This window comes from Oncorhynchus gorbuscha, linkage group LG23 (assembly GCF_021184085.1).
Source record: "Oncorhynchus gorbuscha isolate QuinsamMale2020 ecotype Even-year linkage group LG23, OgorEven_v1.0, whole genome shotgun sequence".
Taxonomy (NCBI): domain Eukaryota; kingdom Metazoa; phylum Chordata; class Actinopteri; order Salmoniformes; family Salmonidae; genus Oncorhynchus; species Oncorhynchus gorbuscha.
This window is the reverse complement of record NC_060195.1, coordinates 15,748,946-15,772,656: the sequence shown is the minus strand read 5'-3', so window position 1 is coordinate 15,772,656 and position 23,711 is coordinate 15,748,946. Positions and strand designations below refer to the sequence as shown.

The 23,711-nt window shown below is 46.6% G+C and overlaps 1 protein-coding gene across 1 annotated transcript in view; it reads left to right on the top strand.

The window, feature by feature from the left end:
- Positions 1-564: 564 nt before the first annotated feature.
- LOC124010624 (gamma-aminobutyric acid type A receptor subunit pi) overlaps positions 565-23,711 on the top strand; it is a 28,161-nt gene continuing 5,014 nt past the window's right edge. Inside the window, exons 1-5 of the mRNA XM_046323295.1 lie at positions 565-700; positions 14,263-14,352; positions 14,538-14,653; positions 14,886-14,953; positions 15,150-15,367. Coding sequence (XP_046179251.1) covers positions 14,297-14,352; positions 14,538-14,653; positions 14,886-14,953; positions 15,150-15,367 — 458 coding nt within the window. The 5' untranslated portion in view covers positions 565-700; positions 14,263-14,296. The remainder of the gene's footprint in view (positions 701-14,262; positions 14,353-14,537; positions 14,654-14,885; positions 14,954-15,149; positions 15,368-23,711) is intronic.

Genomic DNA, 23,711 nt, shown 5'->3' with positions numbered 1-23,711 from the left:
ATAGGTGTCAAAGTTGTCTGAATGTCTTAATGTTTGTGTGTGATCATCAGTCTCTCTTCAGGCGAAACTGTCTATGTCTAATTATTCAACTCACCTCTGGCTCTGTCTGGTTTTCCATCCCATGCAAACACCTTTCACCACACACACACACACACACACACACACACACACACACACACACACACACACACACACACACACACACACACACACACACACACACACACACACACACACACACACACACACACACACACACACACACACACACACACACACACACACACACACACACACACACACACACACACACACACAGTGAGAGAGCAAGAAAGAGAACGTAAGAAGGGGAAAGGAAGGTGGTGGGGGGAGGGTGTGAAAGACTGAAAGGGGAGGAGAGGGCAGAAGCGCAGAAGAGATTTCAGTGACAGAGAGAGACAGCGTACAGACACTCATTCCCACACACCAGACAGGCATACATTGCGACTGACAGTGATGTATTGGCTTATGTGGAAAACATTGAGATTAATCCATATAAATACGCAGGCTTAAGGACCAATCACTGTCACTGGACCCAGAGGAGCACAGGAAGGAGACAGCAGAGGAGGAAGAACTGGATAAAGAAGTGGTGAAGGAATGCCCTGAATTTGTGAGACAGAAAATCACAAACAAAGAGTTTTGGAAGACAAATAAAAGAAAGGTAAGAAAGAGAGGGTGGGCGGGAGGTGGGTTCTGAGAGGGAGAGAAACAGAGAGAGAAAAGAGAAGAGAAAGGGAAAGAGAGAGAGAAAGGGAAAGAGAGAGAGAAAGGGAAAGAGAGAGAGAAAGGGAAAGAGAGAGGTGTTGAGAGGGAGAGAAAGAGAGAGAGAGGTGTTGAGAGGGAGAGAAACAGAGATAAATAGAAAAAGAGAGGTGTTGAGAGGGATAGAAAGAGAGAGAGGTGTTGAGAGGGAGAGAAAGAGAGAGAGATAGGGAAAGAGAGAGATTGTCTGTTTAAGAGATAATGGGAAAATGGGGGAAAGTGTTCATCTGTGGAGTGAAGAGAGAGGGGGAGAGAGATAGAGAGAGAGAGATGGAGAGAGTAAAGAGAGAGATGAAGAGAGAGAGATGGAGAGATGAAGAGAGAGAGATGGAGAGAGCGAAGAGAGAGAGATGGAGAGAGTGAAGAGAGAGAGATGGAGAGAGTGAAGAGAGAGATGGAGAGAGTGAAGAGAGAGATGGAGAGAGTGAAGAGAGAGATGGAGAGAGTGGAGAGAGAGTGAGAGATAGAGATGGAGAGAGTGTAAGTCGCTCTGGATAAGAGCGTCTGCTAAATGACTTAAATGTAAATGTAAATGTAAGAAAACAGCTCTACAGGAAACAGAGAGGGTAGCGAGTGACAGTGACAGTCAGTAAGAGAGACTGAAGGATGGATGGATGGATGGATGGATGGATGGATGGATGAGAAAAAGAAAGGAGGGATGCCGGGGGGAGGTCTTAGGTGCTCTGGGACAGACTGTGGGAAGAATGAGGGATAGGATTGAGTAGTGAGAGATGAAAGATGAGAATCGAAATGGAATCTGTTTTTTCGTCACATGCTTTGTAAACCATGTGTAATAATCTTAGGCATAGTGGGTGAGGAGTCAGGTGCAGGAGTCAGGTGCAGGAGTCAGGTGCAGGAGTCAGGTGCAGGAGTCAGGTGCAGGAGTCAGGTGCAGGAGGCAGAAAGTTCTGAATAGCTCTTTATTCAGCACCAGGCAAAATTGTATATAAAACTAAACTGAGCATCATAAAACAAATGCCCAAAACAGGAACCAAACCAAGATCGCACTACCACACATATAAAGTGGGAATAAACAAGCCCACACATAGCCAAACATACGAAGAGCAGGCGGCCTACTGACTTAAATAGCCAAACACACGAAGAGCAGGCGGCCTACTGACTTAAATAGCCAAACACACGAAGAGCAGGCGGCCTACTGACTTAAATAGCCAAACATACGAAGAGCAGGCGGCCTACTGACTTAAATAGCCAAACACACGAAGAGCAGGCGGCCTAGCGACTTAAATAGCCAAACACACGAAGAGCAGGCGGCCTACCGACTTAAATAGCCAAACACACGAAGAGCAGGCGGCCTACCGACTTAAATAGCCAAACACATGAAGAGCAGGTGACCTACCGACTTAAATAGCCAAACACATGAAGAGCAGATGACCTACCGACTTAAATAGCCAAACACATGACGAGCAGGCGGCCTACTGACTTAAATAGCCAAACACATGAAGAGCAGGCGGCCTACCGACTTAAATAGCCAAACACATGAAGAGCAGGCGGCCTACCGACTTAAATAGCCAAACACATGAAGAGCAGGTGACCTACCGACTTAAATAGCCAAACACATGAAGAGCAGGCGGCCTACAGACTTAAATAGCCAAACACATGAAGAGCAGGCGGCATACTGACTTAAATAGCCAAACACATGAAGAGCAGGTGACCTACCGACTTAAATAGCCAAACACATGAAGAGCAGGCGGCATACTGACTTAAATAGCCAAACACATGAAGAGCAGGCGGCATACTGACTTAAATAGCCAAACACATGAAGAGCAGGTGACCTACTGACTTAAATAGCCAAACACATGAAGAGCAGGCGGCATACTGACTTAAATAGCCAAACACATGAAGAGCAGGCGGCCTACCGACTTAAATAGCCAAACACATGAAGAGCAGGCGGCATACTGACTTAAATAGCCAAACACATGAAGAGCAGGCGGCATACTGACTTAAATAGCCAAACACATGAAGAGCAGGTGACCTACCGACTTAAATAGCCAAACACATGAAGAGCAGGCGGCATACTGACTTAAATAGCCAAACACACGAAGAGCAGGCGGCATACTGACTTAAATAGCCAAACACATGAAGAGCAGGCAGCCTACCGACTTAAATAGCCAAACACATGAAGAGCACTGACTTAAATAGCCAAACACATGAAGAGCAGGCGGCATACTGACTTAAATAGCCAAACACATGAAGAGCAGGTGCCTTAAATAGCCAAACACATGAAGAGCAGGCGGCATTAAATAGCCAAACACATGAAGAGCAGGCGGCATACTGACTTAAATAGCCAAACACATGAAGAGCAGGCGGCATACTGACTTAAATAGCCAAACACATGAAGAGCAGGTGACCTACCGACTTAAATAGCCAAACACATGAAGAGCAGGCGGCATACTGACTTAAATAGCCAAACACATGAAGAGCAGGCGGCATACTGACTTAAATAGCCAAACACATGAAGAGCAGGCGGCATACTGACTTAAATAGCCAAACACATGAAGAGCAGGTGACCTACCGACTTAAATAGCCAAACACATGAAGAGCAGCATACTGACTTAAATAGCCAAACACATGAAGAGCAGGCGGCAACTGACTTAAATAGCCAAACACATGAAGAGCAGGCGGCATACTGACTTAAATAGCCAAACACATGAAGAGCAGGCGGCATACTGACTTAAATAGCCAAACACATGAAGAGCAGACTTAAATAGCCAAACACATGAAGAGCAGGTGACTGACTTAAATAGCCAAACACATGAAGAGCAGGCGGCACACTGACTTAAATAGCCAAACACATGAAGAGCAGGCGGCATACTGACTTAAATAGCCAAACACATGAAGAGCAGGCGGCACACTGACTTAAATAGCCAAACACATGAAGAGCAGGCGGCACACTGACTTAAATAGCCAAACACATGAAGAGCAGGTGACCTACCGACTTAAATAGCCAAACACATGAAGAGCAGGTGACCTACCGACTTAAATAGCCAAACACATGAAGAGCAGGCGGCCTACTGACTTAAATAGCCAAACACATGAAGAGCAGGCGGCATACTGACTTAAATAGCCAAACACATGAAGAGCAGGCGGCCTACCGACTTAAATAGCCAAACACATGAAGAGCAGGCGGACCTAGCCAAACGGCTACTGAAATAGCCAAACACATGAAGAGCAGGCGGCATACTGACTTAAATAGCCAAACACATGAAGAGCAGGCGGCATACTGACTTAAATAGCCAAACACATGAAGAGCAGGCGGCATACTGACTTAAATAGCCAAACACATGAAGAGCAGGCGGCCTACCGACTTAAATAGCCAAACACATGAAGAGCAGGCGGCATACTGACTTAAATAGCCAAACACATGAAGAGCAGGCGGCATACTGACTTAAATAGCCAAACACATGAAGAGCAGGCGGCATACTGACTTAAATAGCCAAACACATGAAGAGCAGGTGGACTTAAATAGCCAAACACATGAAGAGCAGGCGGCCTACCGACTTAAATAGCCAAACACATGAAGAGCAGGCGGCCTACCGACTTAAATAGCCAAACACATGAAGAGCAGGCGGCCTACTGACTTAAATAGCCAAACACATGAAGAGCAGGCGGCCTACCGACTTAAATAGCCAAACACATGAAGAGCAGGCGGCATACTGACTTAAATAGCCAAACACATGAAGAGCAGGCAGCACACTGACTTAAATAGCCAAACACATGAAGAGCAGGCGGCACATACTGACTTAAATAGCCAAACACATGAAGAGCAGGCAGCACACTGACTTAAATAGCCAAACACATGAAGAGCAGGCGGCATACTGACTTAAATAGCCAAACACATGAAGAGCAGGCGGCATACTGACTTAAATAGCCAAACACATGAAGAGCAGGCGGCACACTGACTTAAATAGCCAAACACATGAAGAGCAGGCAGGCGGCATACTGACTTAAATAGCCAAACACATGAAGAGCAGGCGGCCTACTGACTTAAATAGCCAAACACATGAAGAGCAGGCGGCATACTGACTTAAATAGCCAAACACATGAAGAGCAGGCGGCATACTGACAAATAGCCAAACACATGAAGAGCACATACTAAATAGCCAAACACATGAAGAGCAGGCGGCCTACTGACTTAAATAGCCAAACACATGAAGAGCAGGCGGCCTACCGACTTAAATAGCCAAACACATGAAGAGCAGGCGGCCACTGACTTAAATAGCCAAACACATGAAGAGCAGGCGGCATACTGACTTAAATAGCCAAACACATGAAGAGCAGGCGGCATACTGACTTAAATAGCCAAACACATGAAGAGCAGGCGGCATACTGACTTAAATAGCCAAACACATGAAGAGCAGGCGGCATACTGACTTAAATAGCCAAACACATGAAGAGCAGGCGGCCTACCGACTTAAATAGCCAAACACATGAAGAGCAGGCGGCCTACCGACTTAAATAGCCAAACACATGAAGAGCAGGCGGCATACTGACTTAAATAGCCAAACACACGAAGAGCAGGCGGCATACTGACTTAAATAGCCAAACACATGAAGAGCAGGCGGCATACTGACTTAAATAGCCAAACACATGAAGAGCAGGCGGCATACTGACTTAAATAGCCAAACACATGAAGAGCAGGCGGCCACCGACTTAAATAGCCAAACACATGAAGAGCAGGCGGCCTACCAGTGAAATAGCCAAACACATGAAGAGCAGGTGACCTACCGACTTAAATAGCCAAACACATGAAGAGCAGGCGGTACTGACTTAAATAGCCAAAACATGCCTACCGACTTAAATAGCCAAACACATGAAGAGCAGGCAGCCTACCGACTTAAATAGCCAAACTAAAATCAGAAAAGGGAAAAAGGAATCTGTGGCAGCTAGTAGGCCGGTGACGACGACCGCCGAGCACCACCCAAACAGGAAGGGGAGCCACCTTCGGTAGGAGTCGTGACACAATGAGTCTAGACGTACAGTGAAATGCTTCCTTAACGGCAATTCCAACAATGTAGAAAGAAAAATGTAGAAATAATAGAGTAATAATAACAATTAAAAAACACACCGTAGAAATAACCTGGCTACATGCAGTACACAGGGTACCAGTACCAGACTATTTGCAGGGTACCAGTACCAGACTATTTGCAGGGTACCAGTACCAGACTATGTGCAGAGGTACCAGTACCAGACTATGTGCAGGGTACCAGAACCAGACGATGTGCAGGGTACCAGTACCAGACGATGTGCAGGGTACCAGTCCTAGACGATGTGCAGGGGTACTAGTACCAGACTATGTGCAGGGTACCAGTACCAGACTATGTGCAGGGTAACAGAACCGAGACGATGTGCAGGGTACCAGTACCGAGACGATGTGAAGGGTACAAGTACCAGACGATGTGCAGGGGTACTAGTACCAGACGATGTGCAGGGGTACCAGTACCAAGATAATGTGAAGGGTTCTAGTACCAGACGATGTGCAGGGTACTAGTACCAGACTATGTGCAGGGGTACCAGTACCAGACTATGTGCAGGGTACCAGTACCAGACAATGTGCAGGGTACCAGCACCAGACGATGTGCAGGCTACCAGTACCAGACTATGTGCATAGGTACCAGTACCAGGCTATGTGCAGGGGTACCAGTACCAGATGATGTGCAGGGTACCAGTACCAGACGACTATGTGCAGGGGTACCAGTACCAGACTATGTGCAGGGGTACCAGTTCCAGACATTGTGCAGGGGTACCAGTACCAGACGATGTGCAGGGTACTAGTACCAGACTATGTGCAGGGGTACCAGTACCAGCCTATGTGCAGGGTACCAGTACCAGACTATTTTGCAGGGTACCAGTACCAGACTATGTGCAGAGGTACCAGTACCAGACGATGTGCAGGGTACCAGTACCAGACGATGTGCAAGGGTACCAGTCCCGAGACGATGTGCAGGGGTACCAGCACCGGACGATGTGCAGGCTACCAGTACCAGACGATGTGCAGGGGTACTAGTACCAGACTATGTGCAGGGTACCAGTACCAGACTATGTGCAGGGTACCAGTACCAGACTATGTGCAGGGTACCAGTACCATACTATGTGCAGGGTACCAGTACCAGACGATGTGCAGGGTACCAGTACCAGACGATGTGCAGGGTACCAGTACCAGACGATGTGCAGGGTACCAGTACCAGACGATGTGCAGGGGTACTAGTACCAGACTATGTGCAGGGTACCAGAACCAGACTATGTGCAGAGGTACCAGTACCAGACAATGTGCAGGGTACCAGAACCGAGACGATGTGCAGGGTACCAGTACCAGACTATGTGCAGAGGTACCAGTACCAGACGATGAGCAGGGGTACTAGTACCAGACTATGTGCAGGGTACCAGAACCCGAGACGATGTGCAAGGGTACCAGTACCAGACGATGTGCATGGTACCAGTACCAGACTATGTGCAGGGTACCAGAACCCGAGACGATGTGCAGGGTACCAGTACCGAGACGATGTGAAGGGTACAAGTACCAGACGATGTGCAGGGGTACTAGTACCAGACGATGTGCAGGGGTACCAGTACCAAGATGATGTGAAGGGTTCTAGTACCAGACGATGTGCAGGGTACTAGTACCAGACTATGTGCAGGGGTACCAGTACCAGACTATGTGCAGGGTACCAGTACCAGACAATGTGCAGGGTACCAGCACCAGACGATGTGCAGGCTACCAGTACCAGACTATGTGCATAGGTACCAGTACCAGGCTATGTGCAGGGGTACCAGTACCAGATGATGTGCAGGGTACCAGTACCAGACGACTATGTGCAGGGGTACCAGTACCAGACTATGTGCAGGGGTACCAGTTCCAGACTTTGTGCAGGGGTACCAGTACCAGACGATGTGCAGGGTACTAGTACCAGACTATGTGCAGGGGTACCAGTACCAGCCTATGTGCAGGGTACCAGTACCAGACTATTTTGCAGGGTACCAGTACCAGACTATGTGCAGGGGTACCAGTACCAGACGATGTGCAGGGTACCAGTACCAGACGATGTGCAAGGGTACCAGTCCCGAGACGATGTGCAGGGGTACCAGCACCGGACGATGTGCAGGCTACCAGTACCAGACGATGTGCAGGGGTACTAGTACCAGACTATGTGCAGGGTACCAGTACCAGACTATGTGCAGGGTACCAGTACCAGACTATGTGCAGGGTACCAGTACCATACTATGTGCAGGGTACCAGTACCAGACGATGTGCAGGGTACCAGTACCAGACGATGTGCAGGGTACCAGTACCAGACGATGTGCAGGGTACCAGTACCAGACTATGTGCAGGGTACCAGAACCGAGACGATGTGCAGGGTACCAGTACCAGACTATGTGCAGAGGTACCAGTACCAGACGATGAGCATGGTACCAGTACCAGACTATGTGCAGGGTACCAGAACCCGAGACGATGTGCAGGGTACCAGTACCGAGACGATGTGAAGGGTACGAGGACCAGACGATGTGCAGGGGTACTAGTACCAGACTATGTGCAGGGGTACCAGTACCAAGATGATGTGAAGGGTTCTAGTACCAAACGATGTGCAGGGTACTAGTACCAGACTATGTGCAGGGGTACCAGTACCAGACTATGTGCAGGGTACCAGTACCAGACTATGTGCAGAGGTACCAGTACCAGACAATGTGCAGGGTACCAGCACCAGACGATGTGCAGGCTACCAGTACCAGGCTATGTGCAGGGGTACCAGTACCAGGCTATGTGCAGGGGTACCAGTACCAGATGATGTGCAGGGTACCAGTACCAGACGACTATGTGCAGGGGTACCAGTACCAGACTATGTGCAGGGGTACCAGTTCCAGACTTTGTGCAGGGGTACCAGTACCAGACGATGTGCAGGGTACCAGTACCAGACGATGTGAAAGGGTACCAGTCCCGAGACGATGTGCAGGGGTACCAGCACCAGACGATGTGCAGGCTACCAGTACCAGACGACTATGTGCAGGGGTACCAGTACCAGACTATGTGCAGGTGTACCAGTTCCAGACTTTGTGCAGGGGTACCAGTACCAAACTATGTGCAGGGTTACCAGTACCAGACTATGTGCAGGGGTACCAGTACCGAGACGATGTGAAGGGTTCTAGGACAAGACGATGTACAGGGGTACCAGTACCAGACGATGTGCAGGGGTACCAGTACCAGACTATGTGCAGGGGTACCAGTTCCAGACTTTGTGCAGGGGCACCAGTACCAAACTATGTGCAGGGTTACCAGTACCAGACTATGTGCAGGGGTACCAGTACCGAGACGATGTGAAGGGTTCTAGGACAAGACGATGTGCAGGGGTACCAGTACCAGACGATGTGCAGGGGTACCAGTACCAGACTATGTGCAGGGGTACCAGTTCCAGACTTTGTGCAGGGGCACCAGTACCAAACTATGTGCAGGGGTACCAGTACCAGACGATGTGCAGGGGTACCAGTACCAGACTATGTGCAGGGGTACCAGTTCCAGACTTTGTGCAGGGGTACCAGTACCAGACGATGTGCAGGGGTACCAGTACCAGACTATGTGCAGGGTACCAGTACCAGACTATGTGCAGAGGTACCAGTACCAGACGATGTGCAGGGGTACTAGTACCAGACTATGTGCAGGGTACCAGAACCCGAGACGATGTGCAAGGGTACCAGTACCAGACGATGTGCAGGGTACCAGTACCAGACGATGTGCAGGGTACTAGTACCAGACGATGTGCAGGGGTACCAGTACCGAGACGATGTGAAGGGTACTAGTACCAGACGATGTGCAGGGTACCAGAACCGAGACGATGTGCAGGGGTACCAGGTCATTGAGCTAGACACTGTATGTACATATAGTTAGGGATAAAGTGACGAGGCAACAAGATAGATAATAGACAGTAGCAACAGTTTACTGTATGTGGGGATAAAATGACTTGGCAACAAGATATATAATAGACAGTAATAGCAGTATACTGTAGGTGGGGATAAAGTGACGAGGCAACAAGATAGATAATAGACAGTAACAACAGCATATGTGATGAGTCAAAAGACAGCATAGAATGGACAGCATAGAATGGCCAGCAAAGAATGGACAGCATAGAATGGAGATCAGATAGAATGGACAGCAGAGACAGCAGATAGAATGGACCACAGATTGAATGGACAGCAGATAGAATGGACAGCAGAGGACAAAGTAAAACTGACAGGAACGAGAAGAATATTGCAAAGGTGGAGAAGCTGTGTGGTGAAGGTTCTAGAAGCTGTGTGGTGAAGGTTCTAGAAGCTGTGTGGTGAAGGTTCTAGAAGCTGTGTGGTGAAAGTTCTAGAAGCTGTGTGGTGAAGATTCTAGAAGCTGTGTGGTGAAGGTTCTAGGAGCTGTGTGGTGAAGGTTCTAGGAGCTGTGTGGTGAAGGTTCTAGGAGCTGTGTGGTGAAGATTCTAGAAGCTGTGTGGTGAAAGTTCTAGGAGCTGTGTGGTGAAGGTTCTAGGAGCTGTGTGGTGAAGGTTCTAGGAGCTGTGTGGTGAAGATTCTAGAAGCTGTGTGGTGAAGTTTCTAGAAGCTGTGTGGTGAAAGTTCTAGAAGCTGTGTGGTGAAGGTTCTAGAAGATGTGTGGTGAAGGTTCTATAATATATGGTGAAGGTTCTATAATATAATAATAATATATGCCATTTAGCAGACGCTTTTATCCAAAGCGACTTACAGTCATGTGTGCATACATTCTACGTAGGTTCTAGGAGCTGTGCGGTAAAGTTTCTAGAAGATGTGTGGTGAAGGTTCTAGAAGCTGTGTAATGGTTCTACAAGGTAGTTTAGATGCCACCACTAACTCGGATGAACAAACTACTTGTTGATAAGCAACTGCTTGCTAAGGTTATGGTTAGGTCTAGAATAAGGGTTAGGGTATGGTTAAAGATTAGGGTTAGGGTAAGGATTACAGTTAGATTTAGGGTAAGCATTAGGGTTAGGATAAGGATTAAGGTTAGATTTAGGGTAAGCATTAGGGTTAGGATAAGGATTAAGATTAGATTTAGGGTAAGCATTAGGGTTAGGGTAAGGATTAAGGTTAGATTTAGGGTAAGCATTAGGGTTAGGGTAAGGATTAAGGTTAGATTTAGGGTAAGCATTAGGGTTAGGGTAAGGATTAAGGTTAGATTTAGGGTAAGCATTAGGGTTAGAATACAGATTAAAGTTGGATTTAGGGTAAGCATTGGGGTTAGGGTAAGGATTAAGGTTAGATTTAGGGTAAGCATTAGGGTTAGGGTAAAGATTAAGGTTGGATTTAGGGTAAGGATTTAGGTTAGGCTAGGCTAGGGTCAGTAGATAGTTAGTTGAAATGTTACTGACAGTCAGTAAATAGTCTGTAGAACATCTACAGATGGAATATCCAAATAAAGTGTTACCAAATGTTATGGTATTTCAGAGGACTGGGACACTGACACTTCACACCAATACAGTATATAACCATCTAATGAGACCTCCACTGTAATACCACAAAGGAAGTCTTGTCCCTTGTGCTGGGTTGATGCTGCCATCGGGTGGTGAAGAATGGGCATGACCTTTGGATTGAACTGTGCAGTTGCTCGCTCGCATGTCTCTCTCTCTGTGTGGGTCCTTGTGTGTGCGTGTGTGCGCGTGGATGTTTGTGTGTGTGATATTGATGATATATTGATGCCTTATTGATTAGCTGAATCAGGTGTTTAAGCATTACACCAGGGCAAAAGATCAAACATCCTTCATCTCTTAAAGGAAAAATCCACCTGTCACGCCCTGACCTTAGATATCTCTGTTTTCTATATATATTGGTTAGGTCAGGGTGTGACTAGGGTGGGTACTCTAGGTTATGGTATGTCTAGGGTTTTTGTATGTCTATGTTGGCCTGATATGGTTCCCAATCAGAGACAGCTGTTTATCGTTGTCTCTGATTGGGGATCATATTTAGGCAGTCCTTTTTCCCACTTTCTGGTGTGGGATCTTGTCTACAGTTAGGTGCCTGTGTGCAGTTAGCTACACTAGTAGCTTCATGTTTCGTTTGGTTGTTTGTTGTTTTGTTTTGGTGAGTTTCAGTTCATAAAAAATATGTGGAACTCTATCCACGCTGTGCCTTGGTCTCACTCATACGACGATCGTGACATCCACCCAAAACACCTCATTCTTTTAATTCACAGTGTTAAATAACACTAATATGTGAAAATGATATTTTTTATGGACAAAAATTTTTAATTTTGGCACTATAATAAAGTTGGTAGCAACATCGTTTTGGAAATATGTTGCAGCTCAAGTCGACTATAACATTCTGAATGCGATGCTCTCTCTATGGGCTGGGTAGCCAGCTAGCAAATTAAGCTACACACAGTAATACCAAAGACTGTCAGCATGTAAAGTAGCTAGTTAGCTGTAAAATCGCAAAACAAACTGCAATATCAATTTAGGAGTCTACAATCTCACCATGTTCAACCTATAGATCGCCTTACAGAGTGGAGTTGGACATTCGCAACAGTAGATATACTTTTGAGGAGAAGGGAAACGTTGCCCAACCTACATCATGGGCCGCGCAGTGCATTCTGGGCTATTCTGGAACAAGGAGCGTTCTCCTTCAAGGAATAATGTAAGGAAAGCAGAATTAGGCCGATACCAGCTAATAATCCAAATCCAGAAAATAGCTGTTTAAATCAACAACCACCTAAGAGGAAACCTTCCTTAAACCTTCCCAAACCTTCCTCAACAAAGCCATCACCTACAGAGAGATGAACCTGGAGAAGAGTCCCCTAAAATAGCTGGTCCTGGGGTTATGTTCACAAACACAAACAGACCCTACAGATCCCCAGGACAACAACACAAATATAATTATTTTGCACATTGGAAAGAATTAACAAAATAACTAGAATGCTATTTGGCCCTAAACAGAGAGTACACAGTGGCAGAATACCTGTCCACTGTGACTGATCCAAAATTAAGGAAAGTTTTGACTATGTACAGACTCGTGAGCATGGCCTTGCTATTGAGAAAGGCCGCTGTAGGCTGACCTGGCTCTCAGGAGAAGACAAGCTATGTGCACTCTGCCCACAAAATGAGGTGGAAAATGAGCTGCACTTCCTAACCTCCTGCCAAATGTATGACCATATTAGAGACACATATTTCCCTCAGATTACGCAGACCTACAAAGAATGTGAAAACAAAGCCAATTTTGATAAACTCCAATATCTAGTGGGTGAAATATCACAGTGTGCCATCACAGCAGCAAGATGTGTGACCTGTTGCCACAAGAAAAGGGCAACCAGTGAAGAACAAACACCAGTATAAATACAACCTATATATTGTACAGTGCCTTAGGAAAGTATTCAGACTCCTTGACCTTTTCCACATTTTGCTACGTTCCAGCCTTATTCTAAAATTGATAAAATATTTTTTTCCTCGTCAATCTATGCACAATACCCCATAATGACATCACAATACCCCATAATGACATCACAATACCCCATAATGACATCACAATACCACATATTGACATCACAATACCCCATATTGACAAAGCAAAAACAGGCTTTTTTAAATGTTAGCTACATTTTTGGGGGTGGAAAAATCACATTTACATAAGTAATCAGACCCTTTACTCAGTACTTTTTTGACACACCTTTGCCAGCGATTATAGCATCAAATATTCTTGGGTATGATGTTACAAGCTTGGCACACCTGTATTTGGGGAGTTTTCCCCATTCTTCTCTGCAGATCCTCTCAAACTCTGTCAGGTTGGATGGGGAGTGTTGCTGCACAGCTGTTTTTAGGTCTCTCCAGAGATGTTGGATTGGGTTCAAGTCTGGGCTCTGGTTGGGCCACTCAAGTACATTCAGAGACTGGTCCTGAATCCACTGCTGCGTTGTCTTGGCTGTGTATTTAGGGTTGTTGTCCTGTTGGAGGGTGAACCTTCGCCCCAGTCTGAGGTCCTGAATGCTCTGGAGCAGGTTTTCATCAAGGATCTCTTTGTACTTTGCTCTGTTCATCTTTGCCTCGATCCTGACTAGTCAAATCAAATCAAATCAAATTTATTTATATAGCCCTTCGTACATCAGCAGATATCTCAAAGTGGGAGGGAGTGGGGGAGGGAGGGAGGAAGGGAGGGACTGTATCACGGTGCTACGTCATACCGGACGGATTTCTACCTGCTTGAACGCCAATAACTCAGATACACATGAAAACATGAAATCAAATCAATACAGCATGCAAAACCTTTCCTTTAAGGACCAGGGCTGTAACAACACCAGGCACTAAATGGAAGAAAACGGTCTGAAACTGGTAGCATTGCCCAATTCTAATGAATATGCCCCTAGTTGAGTAATAATCAACATGTTGTCTGTATATCTAGCAAGAAAACCAGTAGACTCATTCACTTCCTATTTCTCATCTCTGTTATCTCTATCTCCATCCACAGCTGCTGACCTTTGGTGACCTTTGACAGCCTGATCATGATACCTACCCACCCTTTGACCTTCCTGACCCTGGGCATGGTCCTAACTCAGAGGTGAGAAGTTAGGGGTCATGGGTCAGGGAGAATCAGGAGATTATATGGAAGGATTTGAATACACAGTGGTTCTCATATTGGTATTAATGGCACAGTTACTGACCTTACAGGTGGCTAGCTCATATTCCACACCTCTCTTCTTCTCTTCTCTTCTCACCTCCACCTCTTCTCTCTCTCTCCTACAGTGGATATATGCTGCCTGAGACTCACCACTGGGAGGACACAAATGGCTCCCAGCTGCATCCCACCATCCAGAAACTAATGAAGGGATATAACCGCTACATGAGGCCCAACTTCAATGGTGAGGAGAGGAAACACACACACTCTCTCTCTCTCACACACACACACACACACACACACACACACACACACACACACACACACACACACACACACACACACACACACACACACACACACACACACACACACACACACACACACACACACACACACACACACACACACACACACACACACACACACACACTAATGAAGTGCTATAACAGTATCTCTCTCCTCTCCCTCTCCAGAGGGCCCTGTTGAGATTGGGATGAGTCTGGATATCGCCAGCATTGATGCCATCTCAGAAATCAATATGGTAATGTTGAACCTGTGTGTGTGTGTGTGTGTGTGTGTGTGTGTGTGTGTGTGTGTGTGTGTGTGTGTGTGTGTGTGTGTGTGTGTGTGTGTGTGTGTGTGTGTGTGTGTGTGTGTGTGTGTGTGTGTGTGTGTGTGTTTGGGTCTGCTTGCATTAATGTCTGTTTTAATGTGTACATCACTCACCTGGTCCTCAGGACTACACAGCCACTATCTTCCTGCGTCAGCGTTGGAGGGACTCCCGACTGGTGTTCCCAGGGAATGAGAGTGTGAGTGTGGATGGACGACTAGTCTCCCTCCTCTGGATCCCAGACACCTTCATTCCAGACTCCAAACGCTCCTTCCTGCATGACGTCACCGTGGAGAACCGTCTCATACGGATCTTCAGCAACGGGACCGTTCTCTATGCTCTACGGTACGTACTAGTGTCCTGTGTACTTGTGGCTCAGTCGCTAGAGCATGGCGCTTGCAATGCCAAGGGTTGTGGGTCGGAATCCACCCGTACGTAAAAAATGTATGCCTGACTGTGATTCGCCCTTGGATAAAAGCGTCGGCTTACTGGCATGTTTTATTATATTATTATTTTAACTGGGTGGTTCGAGCCCTGAATGCTGGTTGGCTGACAGCCGTGGTATATCAGACCGTATACCACGGGTAAACATTTATTTTTACTCCTCTAATTACGTTGGTAACCAGTTCATAATAGCAATAAGGTACCTTGGGGGTTCGTGGTATATGGCCAAAATTCCACGGCTAAGGGCTGCGTCCTGAGAACAGCCCTTAGCTGTGGTATATTGGCCATATACCACACCCCCTCATGTGTTATTGCGTAATTATATTACTACTGACCAGACATGAACCATTCACGATGCTTTAGTCTACTATACACGTTACTGACCAGACATGAACCATTCACAATGCTTTAGTCTACTATACACGTTACTGACCAGACATGAACCATTCACAATGCTTTAGTCTACTATACACGTTACTGACCAATCATTAACACTGTTACTATGATGAAATCATTATTATATTACTACTGACCAGACATGAACCATTCACGATGCTTTAGTCTACTATACACGTTACTGACCAATCATTAACACTGTTACTATGATGAAATCATTATTATATTACTACTGACCAGACATGAACCATTCACAATGCTTTAGTCTACTATACACGTTACTGACCAATCATTAACACTGTTACTATGATGAAATCATTATTATATTACTACTGACCAGACATGAACCATTCACGATGCTTTAGTCTACTATACACGTTACTGACCAATCATTAACACTGTTACTATGATGAAATCATTATTATATTACTACTGACCAGACATGAACCATTCACAATGCTTTAGTCTACTATACACGTTACTGACCAATCATTAACACTGTTACTATGATGAAATCATTATTATATTACTACTGACCAGACATGAACCATTCACAATGCTTTAGTCTACTATACACGTTACTGACCAATCATTAACACTGTTACTATGATGAAATCATTATTATATTACTACTGACCAGACATGAACCATTCACAATGCTTTAGTCTACTATACACGTTACTGACCAATCATTAACACTGTTACTATGATGAAATCATTATTATATTACTACTGACCAGACATGAACCATTCACAATGCTTTAGTCTACTATACACGTTACTGACCAGACATGAACCATTCACAATGCTTTAGTCTACTATACACGTTACTGACCAGACATGCACCATTCACAATGCTTTAGTCTACTATACACGTTACTGACCAGACATGAACCATTGACAATGCTTTAGTCTACTATACACGTTACTGACCAGACATGAACCATTCACAATGCTTTAGTCTACTATACACGTTACTGACCAGACATGCACCATTCACAATGCTTTAGTCTACTATACACGTTACTGACCAGACATGAACCATTGACAATGCTTTAGTCTACTATACACGTTACTGACCAGACATGTGTCATGTTTTGTCTTATATTGTCTTGTCATTATGCTTTCCCTTCTGTTCGTTTTCCCCCTGCTGGTCTTTTTAGGTTCGTTCCCTTTTTTCTCTCTCCCTCCTTCTCTCTCTTCTCTCTATCGTTCCGTTCCTGCTCCCAGCTGTTCCTATTCCCCTAATCAATCATCTAATCTTTTCACACCTGTTCCGTATCTTGCCCTCTGATTAGAGTCCCTATTTCTCCCCTTGTCTTCCGTTTCTGTCCTGTCGGATCCTTGTATATTGTTCGCCGTGCTGTGTCTTGTTTCCCTCAGATGCTGCGTGTGAGCAGGTGTCTGAGTCTGCTACGGTCGGTGCCTTCCCGAGGCAACCTACAGTTTATGGTCGAGTCTCCAGTCTGTCCTCTTCACTACGAGTGGAATTAGTTTTTTATGTTTTGTTTTCTGCTCCGATTTGTCTAGGAGTATTGCCTATTTTCCTTTACTGGAATAAAGACTCTGTTTTCGCCAAGTCGCTTTTGGGTCCTCATTCACCTGCATAACAGAAGGATCCGACCAGTATGGACCCAGCGACTATGGATTCTCTCTACTCTACTCTCGAGTTCCAGGGAGCGATGCTCGGCAGACACGAGCAGGAATTGTCTGCTGCTCGGCATGCCGTTGAGACCCTGGCCGCTCAGGTCTCCGACCTCTCAGGACAGTATCAGAGTCTTCGTCTCGTGCCACCAGCTACTTCCGGGTCTTCCGAGCCTCCGGAACCTAGGGTTAATAACCCACCATGTTATTCTGGGCAGCCCACTGAGTGCCGCTCCTTTCTCACCCAGTGTGATATAGTGTTCTCTCTCCAACCCAACACATACTCAAGAGAGAGAGCTCGGATTGCCTACGTCATATCACTCCTTACTGGTCGGGCTCGGCAGTGGGGCACAGCTATCTGGGAGGCAAGCGCTGAGTGCACTAACGATTATCTGAACTTTAAAGAGGAGATGATAAGGGTTTTTGATTGTTCAGTTTTTGGGAAAGAAGCTTCCTGGTCCCTGTCTTCCCTATGTCAAGGTAATCGATCCATAACGGATTACTCTATAGAGTTTCGCACTCTTGCTGCCTCCAGTAACTGGAACGAGCAGGCGTTGCTCGCTCGTTTTCTGGAGGGACTCCACGCTAAGGTTAAGGATGAGATTCTCTCTCGGGAGGTTCCATCCAGCGTGGATTCTTTGATTGAACTCGCTATTCGCATTGAACGACGGGTAGATCTTCGTCACCGAGCTCATAGAAGAGAGCTCGCGTTAACTGTGTCTCCCCTCTCTCCGACACTACCATCTTTCCCCACTGACTCTGGTGTTGAGCCCATGCAGCTGGGGGGTATTCGCATTTCGACTAAGGAGAGGGAATGGAGAATCACCAATCGCCTCTGTCTCTATTGCGGTTCCGCTGGTCATTTTGTCATTTCATGTCCAGTTAAAGGCCAGAGCTCATCAGTAAGCGGAGGGCGACTGATAAGCGCTACTAGACGGTCCTCTCAGTCAAGTACCTGTACTACCTTACCGGTCCATCTACGCTGGACCGGATCGGCAGCTTCCTGCAGTGCATTAATAGACTCTGGGGCGGAGGGCTGTTTTATGGACGAAGCCTGGGCTCGGGAACATGACATTCCTCTCAGACAGTTAGGGGAGCCCACGGTCATGTTCGCCTTGGATGGTTAGTCCTCTCCCCAGTATATTATGTGAAACCCTACCTTTAACCCTCACTGTATCTGGTAACCATAGTGAGACCATTTCTTTTTTGATTTTTTGTTCACCTTTTACACCTGTTGTTTTGGGTCATCCCTGGCTAGTGTGTCATAATCCTTCTTTTGATTGGTCTAGTAATTCTATCCTTTCCTGGAACGTTTCTTGTCATGTGAAGTGTTTAATGTCTGCTATTCCTCCTGTTTGTTCTGTCCCCTCTTCTCATGAGGAACCTGGTGATTTGACAGGAGTGCCGGAGGAATATCATGATCTGCGCTCGGTCTTCAGTCGGTCCAGAGCCAACTCCCTTCCTCCTCACCGGTCGTATGATTGTTGTTCTGATCTCCTCAAGAAGCGTTTTGCATCCGCTCCTATCCTTGTTGCACCTGACGTCACTAAACAGTTTATTGTTGAGGTTGACGCGTCGGGGCTGGGCGTGGGAGCCATTCTGTCCCAGCGCTCCGATACTGACGATGGGGTCCACCCTTGTGCGTATTTTTCTCATCGCCTGTCACCGTCGGAACGTAACTATGATGTGGCTAGCCGCGAACTGCTCGCCATCCGTTTAGCCCTAGGCAAATGGCGACAGTGGTTGGAGGGGGCGACCGTTCCTTTTGTCGTTTGGACTGACCAAAAGAACCTTGAGTACATCCGTTCTGCCAAACGACTGAATGCGTGTCATGCTCGTTGGGCGTTGTTTTTTGCTCGTTTCGAGTTCGTTATTTCTTATTGCCCGGGTACTAAGAACACCAAGCCTCATGCTTTATCCCGTCTCTTTAGTTCTTCTGTGGCTTCTACCGATCCCGAGGGGATCCTTCCTGTTGGGCGTGTTGTCGGGTTGACTGTCTGGGGAATTGAGAGACAGGTTAAGCAAGCACTCACGCACACTGCGTCGCCGCACGCTTGTCCTAGTAACCTTCTTTTCGTTCCTGTTTCTACTCGTCTGGCTGTTCTTCAGTGGGCTCACTCTGCCAAGTTAGCTGGCCATCCCGGCGTTCGGGGTACGCTTGCTTCTATTCGCCAGCGGTTTTGGTGGCCTACTCAGGAGCGTGACACGCGCCGTTTCGTGGCTGCGTGTTCGGACTGCGCGCAGACTAAGTCTGGTAATTTTTTTTCTGCTTCTGCTCCTGGTCTTGCTGGGTCTCAGTCTGTTCGCTGCCATCGCATCTCTCCTGTTCTTGTTCCTGCCCTTGCTGTGTCTCAGTCTGTCCCTAGTTGTTACTCTCCTGGCCTGTTTGGTCCTGTTTGCTCTAAAGCTTTCAGTTCTCTACCCGTGTCTCATTTTTTTTTAGAGTAGTACCCTAGTTTCCCTTTTATCGTTTTTCGTTACGGTCCTGAGGAGAGGAGTTGGGTTCTTTCTCGGGACGTGCTGGACCGTTTGTGATCTATGATTTCCTCCGTTGCCGCCAGTGTTCCTCCTCGAGAGCGCCAGGAGGCGCTCGGTGAGTGGGGGGTACTGTCATGTTTTGTCTTATATTGTCTTGTCATTATGCTTTCCCTTCTGTTCGTTTTCCCCTGCTGGTCTTTTTAGGTTCGTTCCCTTTTTTCTCTCCCTCCCTCTCTCTCTTCTCTCTATCGTTCCATTCCTGCTCCCAGCTGTTCCTATTCCCCTAATCAATCATCTAATCTTTTCACACCTGTTCCGTATCTTGCCCTCTGATTAGAGTCCCTATTTCTCCCCTTGTCTTCCGTTTCTGTCCTGTCGGATCCTTGTATATTGTTCGCCGTGCTGTGTCTTGTTTCCCTCAGATGCTGCGTGTGAGCAGGTGTCTGAGTCTGCTACGGTCGGTGCCTTCCCGAGGCAACCTACAGTTTATGGTCGAGTCTCCAGTCTGTCCTCGTCACTACGAGTGGAATTAGTTTTTTATGTTTTGTTTTCTGCTCCGATTTGTCTAGGAGTATTGCCTATTTTCCTTTACTGGAATAAAGACTCTGTTTTCGCCAAGTCGCTTTTGGGTCCTCATTCACCTGCATAACAACATGAACCATTGACAATGCTTTAGTCTACTATACACGTTACTGACCAGACATGAACCAGCTTACTGCTGTTATTAAGATGAAATCGTTGTTATTATGTGTGTTATGTGTTAAATTGACTTATAAACATTTGTCAATGTCGTCATAGAGCGTTATGAAACTATGATAAATCCCACTGGGAAATGTCATGAATACATCAAGCTAAATGAACCACGTGTATCTTATAACTTACTTATCACGTTCCACTTCTTTACCATGTCAGTCAAACCTCTTGAAAAGACAGGAGAGTTCTTCATGAAAATGCTGATTTTTTTATATTTTTTTTATAGATAAAGCAGTTTAAAAACCGACAGACGATAAAAGGTGTAAAAGCTCAAATCTTCTAGTTTCTAGTGTTATTAGTTGTATGTGTGGGATACACGCTGTCCAACAAAATGCTAGACGACGCAACAGCAACTACAATAAATTGTCAAATATAAGAATATGAACATAAAGGAAATGTCAGTACAATAGACTTATACATTTTACACGTGTATTAGGGAAGGGGGGGGGCAAGTGTATAAAGTGAGCAGTATAATTGGAGTTTGGTAACAGCAGTTGTGATGTGTGTGTAGCATGAGTGTGTGTGTGTGTGTGTGTGTGTGTGTGTGTGTGTGTGTGTGTGTGTGTGTGTGTGTGTGTGTGTGTGTGTGTGTGTGTGTGTGTGTGTGTGTGTGTGTGTGTGTGTGTGTGTGTGTGTGTGTGTGTGTGTGTGTGGATGTGTGTGTGTGTGTGTGTGTGTGTGTGGATGTGTGTATGTGTGTGTGGGTGTGTGTATGAGGGAGTGCATGTGTGCTAAGATGTTGAGAATCAGAGCAGGCGGTCAGTCTAGTTGTTTAGCTGTAGAGACGTATATGAATGGAATAGTATCAAATACAAAGGAAACGTGTTTGATACCATTCCATTCTAGCCATTACTATGAGCCCATCTTCACCAAATAAATTGCCACCAGCCGCCTGTGATACACAGTACACAACTAAACACAATGATTAAAAGTATCTTGTTAAGATTGTTCACCTTCACCAGTACGGGATATGCATGGTATACTGGCCCAGCCTCAGCTCACCCCTGCAGGGACATCTCCACACACTCCCCCTCCTCTCTCCTCCTCTCCTCTTCTTCTCTAGGACCGGCCTCAGCTCACCCCTGCAGGGACATCTCCACACACTCCCCCTCCTCTCTCCTCCTCTCCTCTTCTTCTCTAGGCCCAGCCTCAGCTCACCCCTGCAGGGACATCTCCACACACTCCCCCTCCTCTCTCCTCCTCTCCTCTTCTTCTCTAGGACCGGCCTCAGCTCACCCCTGTAGTTTTGGAATTGTTAGTTAGATTACTTGTTGGTTATCACTGCATTGTCAGAACTAGAAGCACAAGCATTTCACTACACTCGCATTAACATCTGCTAAACATGTGTATGTGACAAATACAATTTGATTTGATTTGATTTGACAACATCTCCACACTCTCCCACTCCTCTTTCCTCCTCTCCTCTTCTTCTCTAGGCCGGCCTCAGCTCGCCCCTACAGGGACACCATCTCCACACTCTCCCCTCCTCTCTCCTCTTCCTTCTGGTGTTGAAGTACAGATAGAGGGCCCTGGAGGTGTTGAAGTACAGATAGAGGGCCCTGGTGGTGTTGAAGTACAGATAGAGGGCCCTGGTGGTGTTGAAGTACAGATAGAGGGCCCTGGTGGTGTTGAAGTACAGATGGAGGGCCCTGGTGGTGTTGAAGTACAGATAGAGGGCCCTGGTGGTGTTGAAGTACAGATAGAGGGCCCTGGTGGTGTTGAAGTACAGATAGAGGGCCCTGGTGGTGTTGAAGTACAGATAGAGGGCCCTGGTGGTGTTGAAGTACAGATAGAGGGCCCTGGTGGTGTTGAAGTACATATAAAGGGCCCTGGTGGTGTTGAAGTACAGATAGAGGGCCCTGGTGGTGTTGAAGTACAGATAGAGGGCCCTGGTGGTGTTGTAGTACAGATAGAGGGCCCTAGTGGTCGTCACCAATATCAGCAGCACTATGACCAGTCTGTAGTAAACAAAGTAAACAAGTCTGGATCAGTTACCTGTGACAGTGAGGGAGAGGAGCTCAGTCTCAGAGGAGGTTAACTCAGGAACAGCTGTATTTCCGCCGGTGGAAATCTACATGAAAGGAAGAAGAAGGCAGCAGAGTGACTGACAGCTGGCTAGGTCTGGGTTCTGTTGGAGCTGGTGAATGTGAGGAGGAAAGAGCCTCCTGGGTACAGTGGCTGAGTGGAGCAGGTGGTGGTGAAGCTGTGGACTCTGAACACCTCTGGCCCCTGGAGACCCGTTGAGACATTCAGGGAGATATTAGGCTGGAACAGAAGATCTGAGCAGGCTATGTTAACAGAGAGATGTTGTATAACACTGTCATCATAATACTCCCTTTCACACCCCCTGAGTGCAGGCTCAGTGCCACGGTAGTTAAATACATCCCAGACCCTTTGTAACCAGAGGACTCTACTATTGAAACAGCAGAGCCACGGACGGTACAGTTGTCTACATCCTACAGCTGAATGCTTCAGGTCTCACAATCCTCCACCATCAAATTATGTTGTACATCTCCAGTGTACCTGCACACGACCAGCCTCACATCATCAGGCTGTGAGCAGGTCAGTCCAACAGCGTTGCCAGGGAAACGGGTGTGTTCTTCTCTGGCTGAGGTGTTCCAGTGTAAGAGAAGAGTCTTGTCTTTACACTGTAACTCAGTAGCCCAGGTTGGACCCTCACCTCCATAGAGCTGAAGGTGCCCCACAGCCAATCTCTATGTGTAGAGGTCAGCTCCATCCACAAGCCTCGCCGACTCTGAACAGACCACATTGGCTCTGGCATAACAATAAACATACAAACCCATTTCATTCTCCCGAAGAGTAGACTCCATTCCTGTGCATCTAACCCTCTCTGCAAAAACCATTCCCTTTCCAACTGGATGACCGTAAGGTACATCAACAAGTTGTCCACAGCCCAGCTGTCTATCAACAGGTTGTCCACAGCCCAACTGTCTATCAACAGGTTGTCCACATA